Source organism: Danio rerio, chromosome 14 (assembly GCF_052040795.2).
Source record: "Danio rerio strain M-AB ecotype USA chromosome 14, GRCz13ab, whole genome shotgun sequence".
Lineage (NCBI taxonomy): Eukaryota > Metazoa > Chordata > Actinopteri > Cypriniformes > Danionidae > Danio > Danio rerio.
In genome coordinates, this window is record NC_141034.1 from 3489286 (window position 1) to 3507752 (window position 18467).

The following is an 18467-nucleotide window of genomic DNA, read 5'->3' on the forward strand; positions in this document are numbered from 1 at the left end:
TTGTTTGTTTGATTAGTGTTGATTTCAAATACAATAAATAAGTTTGTATAAAACTTGTAGTAACGGTGCTTATAATTGGTGGGTGCGACTAAATTTTGGCTGATGCGCTTAAATTTTTTAAGTTAGGAGCACCGGTGCTACCAAGCAAAAAGGTTAATTTCGAGCCCTGTGAGGTAAATAAAAAAATAATAAAAATTTTAAAAAGTCATATCTCTGAACTTTAATAATACATATAAATAAAATGCTGCGCTTCCCACCTCCAGTCACTATGATTTCTGGCACTTCTAGCTCGAGTTCAGTGTTCAAGTATGCATCGGTGCGTCCTCAATATCAAGAACACATCCAGGAAGTTTCACACGTTCTCTGTTCTTGCAGTCTTGAGTATTGGAACTAACCTTAGGCAGCTGATGAAGACGTTACACAAGAACACGAGGACGCAAGATCGCTGAAGAAGGCATATTGAGAAACAGCCATCCAGGCAAGTGTCTTGAGGCAATTTGAAGCTAAACCCTGCAGGGACACTGGCCCTCCAGGATCAATATTGGTGACCCCTGCTATAGAGATTACAATGATCAGTTGTGCATTATAAAACTCCACATTTATAATAATTTTAGTCGCTGACATTATCTTCTGTGTGAAAACTCTAATAGCGGACGGCTGCCTATGTTAATAAGAGAGAGATCGTCACTAATGGGTGAGCCAACAAAGGGAGAATGTTTTAATCAAGTCATTATAAACAATTGAATTAATTAACTATTTAGCATTAGAGACTGGTTATATTCACAAAAAAAATCGCCACAGAACTGTTTAAACTCCTTACAATAGTGATTTTTGCATAATAGCTCCCCTTTAAAGTGCACTGCATCCTGATAAGAGACTAACCTCCAAACTCGCATGATGGGTCTCCCAGCAGGACTCTGCTAACTTTTCAAGCGAGTGATTGATTGATTGGCGGTGTTTCTGGAGGCCGGTCAATACTGTCGAACACTCCCACACACATTAACATAGATCACTGTTTGATGACCCACAGAGAAAAACATGAACGCTGGAGGAATTTACCGTTTAATGTGTATTCAGGGTCAGTATATTTGAAAGCATGTGGATTAGATTCTTTAAAAATAGTAGCACTGTTTCCACAAAAACCTGAAGCAGAAAAATGACACTGCTAATATTAACAAGAAATGTTTTTATGATGGCGGCACGGTGGCTCAGTGGTTAGAAATGTCATCTCAAAGCAAGAAGGTTGCTGGTTTGAGTCCCGGCTGGGTCAGTTGGCATTTCTGTATGTGAATGTTCTCCCCGTGTTGGCGTGGGTTTCCTCTGGGTGCTCCAGTTTCCCCCACAGTCCGAACACATTCGCTTTAACTGCTTTGAATAAACTAAATTGGCCGTAATGTCTGTGTGTGTGAATGTTAAAGTGTATGTGTGTTTTCCAGTACTGGGTTGTGGCTGGAAGGGCATCCGCTGTATAAAACATATGCTGGAATATTTGGCAGGTCATTCCACTGTGGTGACCTCTGAAATAGAGACTAGGCCGAAATGAATGAATGAATGAATGAATGGCAAAAATCCCCAGATTTCCTTATTGGAATTATGATGTGACGCTAAAATAATGATGCTGAAAATTAAAATTCATATCAGATGTCAAAATGCAAACAATTAATCAAGAATTTTTGATATTTAATTAAACTGAAACAACAAATTGATGATCGATTAAGTATGGACGTCATTGATTTGTGTAGTTTTGAGAAATATGCATCCTTGAGTTTTAAAAAGTCTAAAATGAAAAAAGTCTTTTTTTTTAAGTTTCAAACATTTATTGTGATCTAGAGCGCTCAAGTCATGATACTATTCATATTTCGATACTGAACTTACCATACAATATTATCTCAATGTCGTATGCTATAAAAAAAATAGTTTAAATTTTAGTATTGTTAGTTATTTCTTAAAATATATGGTAAAAACATCAATACTATTATAATATTGAGGCCTACTCTTGTCTAGTTTTGTATAGACTTGGAGTGGTGGTGCTTTCACACTTGGTCTGAATGCCTAATCTGAAACCAAGTTCGATTGTCCCACCACGAGTCCAGAAGGCACGTTCACACTAGCTAAACGTACCATAATTTGACGTCAAACGAACCCGGGTGCGGACCAAAATTGCTAGTGTAAAAGCACCCTAAATTTGTTCTTGTCCTCAGTGCACATTGATGACATTAGAATACATGCATCTATCTACAACTACTTTTACAACTATTTTTTTTTACCTCTTAGTTTTTGAAAAATAAAATTCATATATGTTGGTCTATTTGGAAAGGATTCTATGACTTTTTTGAGAGTCTAGATCCCCAACCCGATTCCACCAAGTAGGACATGTTCCTGAATTAACATCTATGTTGATCCTGGAACAACATTACAATTAACCAATCAGAATTAAGAGATATGTTTACTGTTTATGTTAAGTTTAGGTTTATGCATTTCTACATGATTGTTATACAACTATTATTCTACTTTGATTTTGGGAATAAATTTAAGTTAAGTTGCGTTCTGGGGTGCGAGTGCAAGTCTAGATGGTGACTCTTTTGTTGAATTGACAGATAATGAAAGTATGTAAATTATTATTATTTTGTATTATTTAATATTAGTATTATTATACTGTTTCTTCAATTCTCTCAAAGTGTTTTAAGTTATTTTGAGTGTTTATGTTATTCTTGTAGTATTTTTTGCTAAATTGAAAATTAAAACCTTTATCAATTTGTATGGCAATGTTTAAAATAAATTTTATTAAAACTATTTAATACTAAACTACTAAAATTAATCTTGAAAATAAATCCAGCTCTTGAATTGGATTCTGAATGCAGATCGACAGCCAGCCAGACAGAAAGCAATTCTGGGTCTCAAAACCTACTTTGCAGCCATCCGTAATCTTTTATGCATCACAGGCATATTTGAATACACCAGTGATGCCCAAAACTGCATTTTAAGGTTGCCAGCTCACTGGGTTTGAGACACAGTCATACATCTATTGTTCCAAATGCTGTATTTCTTTCTAAAACACTTCAGAACAGACTTCAGTCCTCACAGTCCTTTTACTCATGTATATATTCACATCATGCACACATTTACAGAACATGCTCAGCACCGTCATCATAGTCCCAGCTGTGAACGCTCGGTGTAATACCGTCTGTCAGCACATACACACACACACACACACACACAGTGAAGAGTCCCGTGGGTTTACACACCTGCCTCTCTCACATTCATGTTCCCTCAGCAATTCTGTTCGGCTTTTCTGCCCAGTCTAATGAATTAACAAATCAATAGAAACACACACTCTCACTAAAGCTAGAAGGAGCTAAATACAAAACAGTGCAGCTAGATGCAAAAACAAACCCTTTAAAGGGTCACGAAACACCAAAACACATTTTTTGAGATGTTGACAGTCATATATTTGTCTCACGTTGCTAAAAACACTATTAAGACACATATAATTCACAACAATCAAAAGAAATTGGTTGTTTTTTGTGTTATTTTGAGCAAATTCGTTCCTCTTCTAAGATCATTGTGTAAATTGCAGTGTGGAGATTGGATGTCTGTATCGGCCGGTACAACGTGACGTCTTTGAGTTTTCGTCATTAATTCATAAGTAAGACTTGGTTTGAACCAATCAGCGCGCTCTATTGTGAATGAGGTGCAACTTCATTAATATGCATCATGGCTTCGAAGACCTTTTTTAACCTGTTACAGTGTTCAGACGGCAGAGAGACGCCACGTTGTGCTGCTAACAGTCATTAAAACAAGCGGAAGAAGAATTGTTCTAAGACATGGGTCGTCAATGTTGAGTTTATAAATGTGCCGCAACAAAGGTTTTGTTTCTATTTCCCCGCTATGAGAGCACAGCTGGACTATGTGTGGATTACAGTGGTCTGCTAACACGCGACAAAAATATGTCTGTAAGGAACACTTTTTATCCGAGAGCTTTTCCGGATTTGCCACTCGTCTTCTTTTAAACAAAGATGCGGTTCCAGTTGGTGTTGATTGTCCTACATATTTGGTGAGTGTGTGATCAATGTCTTTGTTTATGTTTATTCAGAGGCAAAGTTGGTTAGTATCGTCAGCAGTACTCTTCAATTTTAAAGACATACCTTAGTCCAAATGATTTAGTTACTAAGTTTACAGACCATTACAGTTTTTCTCAGTCGCTTTGGTGCATTTCTCAGTACACTATTTACATTTGCACAACAGTTAATCCATTTTTCAAAACAATTAGTGCAAACTGCAAAACCTAGCTGATAACCTGCAAAAGCATGTCACATGCTCAAAATGGACAGTTCATTCCTCAAAAGCAAGTATTCATGTCAATCAAACTGTCAGTATCGTCAAAATGATAAGTCCTGACACCATTGTTTATGAACAAGATAGTCAAATGGCTCAGTCATGTTTTCATTATGACAGTTTACTCTGTACATTTTTTCAATGCAAAAAAAAAAGTCAGATTTTGGTGACACTTCCTGAAAATGCTCAAGACAGCACTATAGACTATTTGCACAGCCGTTTGAAAACTACAGTAATGTGAGACATCACTGCATTGAGTCAGTTATCTGAGTACAAGACACTAAATATGTATGTTTCACATTTTTACTGCATTTGCTCTTTGCAATCCTAATTTACTCACAGCATTGTGCAAAAGAATAAACACACCCTTATTTACAACAAACATAAACTCCCTTTAGGTAGAGCTGTGCACAACTGTACACAATATTGCAGTACATATTGGAACTGAGCCTACAACATACACAGGTCTGTAAATCATTCATCAAATTGTTCAAAGACATTTTCAGAAAAATAAAGATTTAAATGTGTTTCATAAAAATTTGTTTGACAGATTTTGACATCAAGTTCAACATTTTTGTATGTAATGACTCAAGTAATGAAATGAGGACTATTAGTTTTACATGGAATGACTATTCAGCATTCACAAGTTTAGTTCATTTTGACTGATGACAGAAGCAAATGATAATGTTATAAATAGCAGAGAGTTGTATGAAAGCAATTGATGCTTGTCCAAAAGCATCCACAATTTGTTGAAAAGAATGAGAAACTGCTACTAGGATGTGCACAAATGACTAATTGTTTTGAGAAATGCATTAACTGTTGTGCAAATGTAAATAATGTTGTGAGAAATGCACCAAAGCGACTGAGAAAAACTGTAGTATCACTAAAATATTATGGACTGAAGGAGCCACTGTAAATGCTGCTCTCTGAATGTAAACATGTAAATACATTCATCAAACTATAGACCATTCTGAGGGATGTAAACAAAAACAATGGTCAGAGAATGCAAAAAGAGCCACATATTGATAAATGATGGTATCATAGCTGTTTTAACATTAGGTTATGATTGAATTGCCTCTTGTCACAATTATGAAATAGTTTGATAACAAGCAGGATATGTTTATAAGCCAATGGCATGACCACACTGAAATTGTCTATTACCGTAGTGTATTATTTTCACCACATTTTGAGGCAGGATAGTCTACACACACACACACACACACACGGCTAATTGACACTATTCTCTGCACCTACCGAGAAATGCGGAGGTTTTTTCCCCGTTTGGTGTGCGGAATCAAATTCCATCAGAACTACTCTCTTCGTCTGTGTTTGTGTTGCCGCAGTGAAAATCAGCTGTAGTGCACGTAATGAAACTCCCCTTTTCATGCAAACACATCCCTCTTTTGCCATTCGACACTCCCACCTAAACAAATCTGGACTCACCCACTACTGATTTTATACACACTAGAGGTGTGAAAACACCCTGCTGAGACAGAGGGGGTTTCATGACCCTAAAAAAAATCATCTGGATTTTGGATGCATGGCTCTACTAATGACGGCAGAAAACAGTCAGCTGATTTAGGCAGGTGTGTGTGTGTGCGTTGTGAGGCTGATTTCATGGCTGACTGCACTCAGGGTCAGGATGTGTCAAAGAGAGTGAATGAGAGAACGAGAGAAAGAGAAGGGGGGAGGGAATCAGGCGCAGGACAAAGGAGAGGAGAAAAGGGCTTCACATCAGCGACTTAAACCTGCTGGTCCTCGACCTGAAGCCACTGACGTCTGAAAGCAGAGAGAAGACTTAAAACGGCAAATAAACTCAAACGCCTGTCGTTATAAATGGCTAACATTGAACGCATTGAAAGCACTGCTGATATGCAGTGTAATTCACATTCAGCTGATGGCCACTCAGTCTCTAATTTTGTCATGCAGTAAGTCTTATTTTCCGCCATCCATCTGAATTTAAATTAATTTACTTCAAAATTTCAAGCATGTGAATTTATTACTTCTCTCTGGTGTTGAACTGAGGATGCATTTTAAACCTCAGTTCTGTTGCTGAATTTGAAGTGAGTTTGTAGCTTGAATGGAATCAACAATCAATTAATTGAATGTAATAAAAAGTGATTAAAGCATAAAATGATGACAGAACAATAAAGAGACAGAATGATATATAGAATAGACTGAACAATAGATAAAAAGAACAATAGAACAACAATCAACATAGAACAATGACCAAGATGTCAACAATCTCTTTGTTTGGGTCTTTTTTTGTTTGTTTCCTAAATACCTGGCATCCCACAACGGTTCTCATTGTGAATCCCCCAATGAGTGAACATCATAGTTGAGGTCATCTGATAGAGTAGACATGAATAACAAAAACCCCAGCTCTTCACTGATTAAAATGTGATTTTAAAAGTATGTATTTTTTGGTTTTTAATATGGTTAGTTGGACTTGTTTTATCTAAAAAGAAAAGAAAAAAGCCTACCTGTTACCATGTCAATGCATAACATATATGCGATCTGATTTCTGATTTCATTTTAAACATTAGGCTGCTTAATAAAAGCAGCTTTTATTAAAAGTATTAATAAAAATATTGACAGACCTGTGTTACGCATCATTAGTCCATTGTCTGTTCTTCCTTGGGTCTGCCGCAAACGCACAACTTGATTGGATTTTTATTATGTCAGGAATCGTTCATCCATACAGACAGACAGAGATACCTGCTTTTAATAGAGATGAGAACAGGGCTCGCAAAACTACAAGCCAAACGTCCTAGGGCTATTATGTTTTTCCAGTCAGGGTACTACAAATTGTTCCACTTTGCCTGTTGGGCTATCTTAATGAGAGGAAAAATATTGCCTATTTCAATAACTTTGCATCCTCTCAGAAATTGGGTAACTGTGTTGTATAAAATTTTTATGTTTAAGGAGCCTTTAATATATGTCTGAATTTGAGTTAACTGTTGTTGTCAAAAGAACTGGTACAAAGTTGATAAATGTAAATAAATCAATACAATAAAGGTAGGCTTTAAATGAAAAATGCTAAAAAAAATTATAAATAAAATAAAATGATAATTAAATAAATGTATAAATATAAAGCAATTAAAATAAATAAGTAAATGTAGGCTATTTTTTTACAAAATAAAAAAATATAACCAACAATGAATGCTATTATAACTTTTTAATTCTGTAAATGTATTTCTTTTTAGTAAGTAAATAATGTATTTTCTATTCGGGGCACTTGAATTTATTTAGGGCTACCAAAAGCTTAAACAAGCCTGCCCAAAAGCCTACCAGGGATTTAGAAATGTTACAAGCCCTGAAAATATTCAGACCCTTTCCAAGCTTAGAATAATCACTATTGATTACTACACTGCAAAATTGCTTTTCTAACTTAGATTTTTTGTCTTGTTTCTAGTCCAAATATCAAAAAATTCTTAGATCAAGAAGAATTCTGTAGACAAGCAAAACATATTGTCTTGTTTTAAAAAATAATATGCCAAAATGAAGTGAGTTTTTTCCTTGACACAAGCTAAATAATCTGTCAATGGGGTAAGCTTAATAATCTTATGTAAAAAGGAAAAACACGATTATTTTGCTTGTATTAAGGAAAAGCTCACTTAATTTTGGCGTATTATTTCTGAAAACAAGACGATATGTTTTACTTGCCTAAAAAATGCTCCTTGATATAAGAAGTTTTAGATATTTAGACTAGAATTAAATATATATATATATATATATATATATATATATATATATATATATATATATATATATATATATATATATATATATATATATATATATATATTTGGACCACCCCTATGGTTTTCACTGCTCAAGTCATTGAAACAGGTTAGATCTGAGGGAGGTTGACAAAGTTCATATAGTCAGCACTATTTGATTTTGAAAAGAAGCAACAAAAAGCAGCCAGAAGGAGAAAGACAGAAATCCCAGTGATTACAGTAAATCACAAGCAGCCTTTCTTCCTCTGGAGAACAATGGAACATCAACAAAACCAAAATTTCCAGACTCTCCTCTGCTGTCCTCTTGTTCAGACGGTGAGCGGTTTCTCAGTAATGAGGCTCATTTACATGGCAGTCACAGCAGCCCCAGAGGACCCATACCACACACACACACACGCACAAGGTCTCTCCTATGATTGTGCCCTTTGAGTTCTCTCATAAATGAGTTAAAAGGACACCGAAAGGAATCAGATTGTACTGTACAGTCAGTATAATAACGCCTCCTGAATTTGTACTTTTCAAATGATCAAATGATGGTCAGATCTCCGCCATCTAAATGCTGGTATTTTTAACTCTGTCTGAAAAATGATTGATTATAACATTCAAAATTCAATATCATGATATGCATCCAAGTCAAATATGGATTCATGTCATTATAATGTATGTATATAATGTATACAACACAAACTAGGGGGGGGAAACACCTGATTTTCCCAGATGTTTGTCCTGCTGTAACCTCACCTCTACTTGTCCAGCTCTACCATTTCATTCCCATCAGCCCTTGGGAAGGATAGTCAATCCTTCACTGTTAAAGTAACAACTTGACAAGGTCAGATTTCTTTCCTCTGTCATGGTTTCCCATTAAATCTGGAAGTTGGGGCAAAACATTTTGACAGACGAATCATCAAAAGTTTTTGTTCAGTTTTCTCAACTGTGAATTTTAAAAGTGTAAATGTGCTCCGAAATAATCTTGCTAATGTATGAGCGCACTAGCATACAAATTAACTTAAATAAAATGGATTCAATTACAACCAAAAAGAGTTCTGACACCCATCTATGTATTAGTGCTAAAAAGACATTACTTGCACCAAATGAGCACGTGTGAATATAAAAGCCTAATTGTCAATAGTGTCCATACCTGTGTAACTGTAACTGTACTGATAGTAGTTCGGCTTTTAAATTAATAATAAATTAATAATAAATATATAATATAATATAATATAATATAATATAATATAATATAATATAATATAATATAATATAAAATATTTCCCAGAGATGGGTTGCGGCTGGAAGGGCATCCATGGCATAAAAACGTGCTGGATAAGTTGGCGGTTCATTCCGCTATGGCAACCCCAGTCTAATAAAGGGACCAAGCCGAAAAGAAAATGAATGAATGAATAATATAATATACTATAATATTGTATAATATAAAATAATATATAATATAATATAATATAATATAATATAATATAATATAATATAATATAATATAATATAATATAATATAATATAATATAAAATAAAAGGTAGACGCTTCATGCAAATGTTCAACTTAGCAGAATAAACACAAAACATACATACAGCAGGGTTGCACGATATCGAAAAAATAGAACATTGCCATAGTTTGTTATTCTGTGATATATATATTGCCATATGAATACAAATGATGACTTGAATATCTCTATTTGGAAATAATTTATAATTTTAGATGCATAAATTGGCGGTTCATACCACTGTGTTGACCCCTGATTGATAAAGAGACTATGCAAAAGGAAAATTAATGAATAAATGAATGAAAGATTGCATAGATTATAATAAACAGTCTACAAGCATGAATAAATACAATTTAAAAAATCTAAACTTAACACACAATGTTCTGTTGCAAAACCGCCCAGATTTTCTATACCCGCCTATGTCATTTAATACCCGCACAATCGTGTTCAAAACTGCCCAATTTTGTGGGAAACTGCACAATCTGGCAACACTGCTTAACCCTTGGTTTCGAGTGTGGTCCTGAAAAATCTTTGTTCAAAGGGGTTTTCTACCCCTTCCCCATAGCCCTACACCTTCAAGCTAAAGAAAATTGGGACACCCCAACCCCTTTATGGGAATGCACAAAACGAGGGATAGGGCTAATGGGAAGGGCTAAGGGGTAGAATTGGGATTGGGCCTAATAAGTATTTTACTAGATCATTTTCAAGACACTTCTGTACAGCTTAAAGTGGCATTTAAAGGCTTAACTAGTTTAATTAGGTTAACTGGGCAGGTTAGGGTAAGTTATTGTATAATGAGGGTTTGTTCTGTAGACTATCGAAAAAAATATATAGCTTAAAGGGGCTAATAATTTTGACCTTAATAAATTTTTTTTTTATTATAAACTGCTTTTATTCTAACCGAAATAAAACAAATAAGACTCTCCAGAAGAACAAATATTATCAGACCTACTGTGAAAATTTCCTTGCTCTGTTAAACATCATTTGGGAAATATTTTAAAAAGAAAAAAAAAATGGGAGGCAAATATTTCTGCCTTCAGCTGAATATATATACACATGCAATGTTAATGTGTTAATATTAATTTACCAAAAATAAATCATTTGATAAGGATTGACCCCAACTTCTTGCCATCATCATAATATGTGATAATATAATGCCAGTAATATTATCGATAAAGACAACTCCTAATGTGCTGAATATTTTTTGTCATAAAAAGCTTCCAGATGGACATTTGTGTGCACTTCTCTTAGTGATGAACTGAAGTACAAGTTTGAAGTGGCATCTTCGAGCCAAACATATTATTGCAGATGTATCAGCAAAGACACCAGTGACAAACCATCCCAAATGGCACCCACCCAACACACACACACAAACCCACATCACACCCGCATCACTAAAGAACCATAATATTGTTCTTCATTAAAAGGTTCTTTGCCTTCTTCAATCAAGCAGCCAAGTGAATGAAAAAGCATTGCTAAGGCCAAAGCATTGCATTAGCCAAGCCTACACAGATTTCACAACGACCTTTAAAACGACCACTAATTTCAGGCTTTAGACTGTTACTGGAACAGAAAGTCTTCTGAAATGTGTGTGTGTGTGTGTGTGTGTGTGTGTGTGTGTGTGTGTGTGTGTGTGTGTGTGTGTGTGTGTGTGTGTGTGTGTGTGTGTGTGTGTTTAAAATATGTCTCTCTGTGCTAGATCCTCAGGAAACCTACAGTTTAAAGCTTTTAAACCGTGGACTCAAGACTACCTGTCATCTCTCGCCCTGACAGACTGATGGAGCTTGTGGAGTTATTACACAAACTCACACCACACACACTTCCGAGTACACAACTACAGAGATAATTAAGGCTGAGCGATGTGACGTATATATCGCACAACAGCAGGAATGTGTGGCTATACCATTTACTTGCTGTATACATTAAGGTGGCAGTGTTTATTGTTGTATTTTTGCTAGAATGCTACACAAGAACCATTTTTGGTTCCCCCAAATAAGCATTTGTAAAAATGTTCTTCAACACTCAAAAAATGACTATTGCTACTTATTCAAGCTACTTAATTAATATGAGATGAACCAACACAATTCTTAAGGTTTGTTTGGGACAACTTCATTGTTTTATGTTCAATCCACTTTAATCTGTAATAAACAAAATAAACACTGTGGAACCCAGCATTTTTAAGAACCACCAAAGAACATTTAAAGAATCTTTTTCCACTAAAATAACCTTTTGTTGAATGAGGGGTTCTTTGGCTGTGAACGAATCTTTGTGGAACCTTCAATGACAATAAAGAACATCTTTTTTAAGAATACATATTAATTAAAGATTAATTTACAATTATTTAATTCAATTCAATTCAGCTTTATTTGTATAGCACTTTTACAATGTAGATTGTGTCAAAGCAGCTTCACATAAATGGTCATAGTAACTGGAACAGTGTAGTTCAGTTTTTAGTGTTTAAGTTCAGTTCAGTTCAGTTTAGCTCAGTTCAGTGTGATTTAATCATTACTGAGAGTTCAAACACTGAAGAGCAAATTCATCGATGCGTAGCTCTACCAATCCTGAACCATGTGAGCCAGTGGCGACAGCGGAGAGGGAAAAAAAACTTCCCCTGATGGGAGTGAAGAAAAAAAACCTTGAGAGAACCAGACTCAGTTGGGCACGACCATTTTAATTTCTCCGCTGGCCAAAAGTCTTGTGCAGAGCTTCAGTCACCGCGGTGGTATTTACGCGGTGGTATTGACACATAACTAAAAAATGACACAGGAGTTGATTTACAACTGGTTTGTGCATTCAGAATTAAATTGAGAATAAATATTGCTCCTCTTATGCTTTTTCAAATAATACCTTTTAGGGCTTAAAAAACATATCGTTTGAGCATTAATATCGCAATGTGTGTATTCGCAACAGTCACATTGCAGGTTTCGATTAAAGATTCAAAAAATAAAAATATTGTAATATATGTTTTTAAACTATTTATACAATGATGATCATGTTATTTTACATTTGATTGTTCAATTTATGTACTTGAATACTGTTAGACTCCGAATAAAACCATAAAGCACTGTTTACTTCACTTTTTTTTTAGTTCTTTCATATTTATTTGCTTGTTGTTTATTATGTTTTATCCAGATGCACTACATAGAAAAAGACTTGACCATCCCAGTTGACCTAAATGAATGAAATCATCCCAAAAAGAGCTATTCAGATCATCTATTATATTCGTATTGCTATATATCTCTACAAAACAAAATAACATAATGTCAGATTTTTCCAATATAAAGCAGCCCTAATAGCTTTCTTGCAGTGGGTAATGCAGATGTCTTTCTGCAAAGTAAAACAATAAATAAATAAATAAATCAATTGTAAGTTTTACACAACAAAGTTATTGTCTCCTGAAGTGAAGTTTTACAAACTAATTCCGAGAGGAGCACGTGATATGATTGATCGCAGCTGGTCTCTCATCCATTCTCTCTCATTGCATCAGATTGATGCAAGCCTACAATAAATAGACCGATTTCACCCTACTGCCTTTCTTCATTTTGGAAGAATCCCCCCTTCCGCCCCATCTCCTCCTTTTCCACCAAGGGGAGCTCTCAAGACCAGATCTCAGACCGACTTATACGCTTATTGACGAGGTGGGAATCCTGGGCTAAATTATCTCCGAGCTCAGGGTTCTATACCAGGACAGCATGCCAAAACCAGCTAATAACTTCAAATCTTATCTAAGTGTGAACTCTTGAAATAAATAATTAATTCTAAACTGTCAAAAAAGTTGTGAGCAATTACAGTAGTTTCATTCTTTAACTGATCTACATAGATCTGTAACATATTAGCACAATGCCAGCCTAGTCTTCACTGGCTGCTCATGAACACCTACTCAAACACTTCAGCTGTCCAGAAGATGAATTTACTGTCAGGGTAAAACATTTATTCTAGTGTGACTTATGCACCTAAAAAGTCCTTGTTGTTTATAACGAGAGAAACTCTGGCATTTTATGATTGGCCGTTACATTCATAAGCTCTACAGAAACATGTAATTGGTTATTATTCGCAGCCCTAGAAGAAATATGTGCAATTTTTACCTTTCACTTTAATCACAACAGTCATGATACATATCTTTAATTGCACAGAGACATGTTTGCCCTTTATCCTACAGCAGGTTATTTTCGTTTTAGTGGCATTTTTTATTCAGTAACTCTGATTCTGTTCATTTTCAATACTGATAATCATTCCTTTATAGCAGGGGTTCTCAACTGGTTTGGCCATGGGACCCACAATTTTACATGGTCATCAAGCCGCGACCTACATTTTTAGGAACTATAATACAATTTTAGGAATTATACTTAATTTGTATTTATTTGTTAACATACACAAGTAGTGACAGATACATCATAAGAAATTCACCAAGACTTACAAGTAAACACAATTTTATTGCTGTCATTTAACAAAAAGGATCAAATTATAGAAATATTACAAAGTAAAAATGACAAATACTGTTAATTATAAACTTAATAAAACATGTTTTCTGGTTTCTAAATGTCGTTTTAATTTAGAGAGTTTAATGCTCTTATGAGAGCACCTCAGTACATATGACACTGAGGCTTTAAGTCTTTTTTGTCTTCAATACTGTATATATATATATATATATATATATATATATATATATATATATATATATATATATATATATATATATATATATATATATATATATGTATATATATCCATACTTTACATATTAGGAGTCATACTTGCGCGTTGACATATTTGTTGCAATAATTAGATGAAATTTCACATGTCAAACAGTAGGGTTGTTGCACGCATTTCAAAATAAAAGTCCGGTACAAGCAAAATAAGTAAAAAACATAACTTATGTTGTTTTTTTGACCACACACTCCGTGAACCACTTAAAATGTTCCAGTGGGTCGCGACCCACCAGTTGAGAAACACTGCTTTATAGTGTATGTAGAGGAATTGCACATACCTTATAAGTTATAAACATTTTATTTCCAAGAATCCCATTACTTGTTGAATTACTTTATATATTAGTGATTATTTTAATTCACTGAATTCCATTTCCCATTCAATGTTTCCTACAATGTTGCCGTTTCAATTCAAACTCCAACTCGAATAAATTTTAATGTTCATTATTTTTCACCTGCTGATAATTTAATCAGTTTTTTCAACCTATTTTTTGCTCTCATACTACTTAAATTATGATTAATCTAATATTTATCAGCACTTCCTCGTCCTCCAAATAAAAAGATAAAAAGACATGAAGTGTTTTTCATTTTCATGTACAGCCTTGTCTAAAAATACCATTGCCAGATAGTTATTTAATATACAAAACATTTGCATTGAATTTCCAGTCAAAATGACAACATTGTGACCTATACACATACCAAGACGCAAGATGTCGGTCACTCTGCCCACGCCTAATGATTTTTTCCAGAATTGGCGGTTGTTCAGATAGAACCATACGAGCGTGTGTGTTCGTTTATGTGCTAATGTCCTTGTCACCTTCCCTTTCAATGCTTCTCCTACTGCATCAGCATTCATAATATCACCTCTCATTAACACAGAAAAATTACTGACAGAGAGAAAGAGAGCGAGAAAGGTACAGAAAAAGAACGAGAGGAAAGAGAGATGCATAGCGAAAGAGAGAAGGACCGAGAGGCATGAAGAGACTCTTCATCTTCACCTCCTGCAATCACTTCATCCATATAAAGAGCCTCCGATCCCACTCTCATCTAGATCCCACAGCTGAGACCCTCTGAACTTATAGACAGGTGCTTCATTTCGAGATCTCAATCTCTCCATTGCGGATTACACAACACGTGTACAAGACCACACACACGCTGCATCCCAATTGGCTTACTTTGACTGCATACTAAAACTATGCACATTATTAAAGTCAGTATGGCAACTTTTGGGAGAAACCACAACTGTAATGGAATATTCTGGATTTAGGAGTCAATTGTGCTTGTTTAAAAATGAGCTAAACTATCTAAACATCAAATTTCTCTATATTTAAGGCAATATTTCACCATAAAATAAAAATGTGCTCTTGAAACTCTTGATCTTCAGAGTTTGTTTCTTTAGCAGAACAATATAGATTTTGAGCTCATTCACAATAGTATGGAGTGATTCATAATGCTGTGCACGTGTGCAAACTCGCACACAAGCTGTTACTATTTGTTTACAACTTTAATAAAGGTTGCAGCTTCCGCGATAAACAAAAGTTTACTTGAGTCCCATACAATCATTACACAACAGTAAGCTTGTGCTCAAGACTTGTGAATGCTCTCAGGACTGTGCGGATTACTATTAATATTTGTGTTTAGCTTTTTGCACAGATTAACTGTTTCAAGTATTTAAGATCTCAAAGTATCATTAGGAGCAACTGGCATCCATTTTGTAAAAAAAAAAAAAAAAGCTAAATTACCTAAGATTAGATAATTTATCATGAAATATTGATGTTTTGGTGAACTATAATTTTAAGGGTATTATGACAATGGTAATAAATAAATAAATAAATAAATAAATAAATAAACAACTTAATACCAATAACTTTAAATTCTGAAGTGAGCAATTCCATGCAAATGTCAACCTTTGTCAAACCGTTTCTGCATTTTTTTGTGCAAGCAAGTATTTTACAGTGCTTTAAAATGCTCAAAAATGTCTCCGTTAATGTTTTCAAACAACTATATTTGATTTACCAAAAGTTCCACATCGGTCACATCCTTAACGGAGCTTTTTCCTCTTAATGCAAAACATGTCAAATAAACTAAAATCAATCATTTTGGTTCTATAGTGAACCATCTCTTTTCCTTTTGATAAGCATTATTTATTTCGGGTTGTGCAGTTGAATTCACAGAATTTCTACAAAGTCTGTTGTATACTGTAAACTCGCAGACATCTTTCTGATCCCATACTTCTTTGGTTAGTTGTTTTGAAAACTATAAACAGATGTTTGAATATAAATATTAACAAATACTTTCTCTGTGAATTTATGTTTTGAGATTTTACTGTAAATGTCACATCCATAACGCTGGAAGAGCTCAAATGTGTTGCCATTTTTTCAGCATTATTTCTAAAATAACTTTAAGGCATCATGTACTGTAATTATAGATGCACTGATCATATGTGGAATGGATTGAGGTAAAGTTGGTTTATATTCACACATTCATTTATTCATTTTAACTCCATGCTGTTTACAATGCTACTTTAAATATTCAACCTGAAATCTTATGTAATTGTGACTTTGAAACAACATTAGCTCTATTCAAATGACTGTAAACAATGTTGTACTTTAACAGTCATCGGCTGCTAACGATTTCCTTTTTCAGAATTTGCAAAGAATACTTTTCTGAAATAATATTATTAAGGAGAAAGTCAGAATGTGCGAATATAAGACCATATTTACCTCAATTATATAGTATATGAACACTAAATTAATAAAAAAAAACAGCCACATACAAGCTCATGAATATATCCATTGAGGTATTATAAAGACTAATTAACTACTAACACTAAATTATACCTTTTAAGATGTTATATTTTTAATGAATACATTATTTAATGAAGCTTTTATATCATAGGAAAGGCAACAAAAGAAGCTCCATGCAGCTTTTGGTGTTCTTCAGAGGATACTTAGGGAACTCCCAAGGAGGCTAACAAAACAAAGACCTTCCTCTGACTTTTTATGCTAAATGAAGCTAATTAAAATGACTACAGACCTTTGAGGGAACATTTGGTCCTTATGAGGAAAGCCAAAACCTGCCTCACACACACACACATTGCGTCCCAGCAGCAAAAGAAAAGAGTGCAAAACTCACGTCGCGGAATTTGTTCCAGTATTTGCTCTTGTCGTACTGGGACACGGTGCTCATCCACTTATCATTGTCCAGCGGGTTCCCGTCACTGCTGCCGGTAACGGACACCGTCAAACCCACCAGAGACACGAACAAACCTAGACTCAACATCATCTGAGAAAGACAGAGAGAGGACAGCGGGTAAAATTAGACAGACAGGGCGCCTGAGGTAAAGACGCCAACAACCCTTTCGAGACGACTTCCGTTTAAACACGCCCAATAATATTAAATATTAAAAAGCTCACGTTAGTTCTTATCCAATAAACAACTCCAAAGCGTCACGGGCACAGGGTGAGGATTATTGCTGGATTATAAATCCGCTGAATATGTTTATCTGATATAATTAATCGTCCCCGAGGAGAAAATCCTGAGGCTGACTGACAACAAGCGAATAATAATAACGGACTTTAACGGCCACTCTCCTCGGGCACGAGCTGGCGTCTGCTTTAATTAGCTTCGACTGTTTGTTTGCTTCACTCACCTTAAAACGTGGGAGAGTCCTCGGTTCCAAACGGAACGAGTGATTGGAGCTCCGTCTGTGGGACCGTAAAGTATCCGAGACACGGGAGAGTACCGAGAGTTTCCTCAGATCCTGCTGCACTGAGCGCGACCGGGAGAAACGGAGCCGTGTAATTGAACGGTGCGCGTGTCCGCCCACTCTCAACCGTAACTCCGCCCACTTCCCTCGATTTCTCTCTCCCTCTCCTTTTCAAGTGACGAAATATTAAACTGTTTATATATATATATATATATTTGATCACATGATGTAAGTTAACTAAACAAACCAAAGCACAACCGAAGTTTATTTATATTTTTAGATGTCTATTATAACCTGAGCTTGTAGTTTTGCTTTCGCTCGCATCACACACACTTTTTCCACTCAGAACAAAGGGAGTGGTGGTGCATTCACTGGGGGATAAACGGTGTGCTGGAGGTGATACGCAGGTGTTGACTTTAAGCTGTAAAACATCCTGTGCGGTGCGGAGGGAATCAATACCGGGCCCTCACTCCCCCTG

At 35.2% G+C, this 18467-nt stretch overlaps 1 protein-coding gene across 6 annotated transcripts in view; it reads right to left on the minus strand.

The window, feature by feature from the left end:
• spock1 (SPARC (osteonectin), cwcv and kazal like domains proteoglycan 1) overlaps positions 1 to 18053 on the minus strand; it is a 289085-nt gene extending 271032 nt beyond the window's left edge. For 2 of the 6 annotated variants that reach the window (XM_087281132.1, XM_087281136.1), the window contains exons 1-2: positions 17933 to 18053; positions 17416 to 17565 (exon numbers count right to left, since the gene is read on the minus strand). In XM_087281132.1, the coding sequence (XP_087137258.1) occupies positions 17416 to 17565 (150 nt within the window). In that variant the 5' untranslated portion in view covers positions 17933 to 18053. The other 4 variants (XM_087281133.1, XM_087281137.1, XM_087281134.1 and 1 more) reach the window with 3 other exon arrangements.
• Positions 18054 to 18467: the final 414 nt, after the last annotated feature.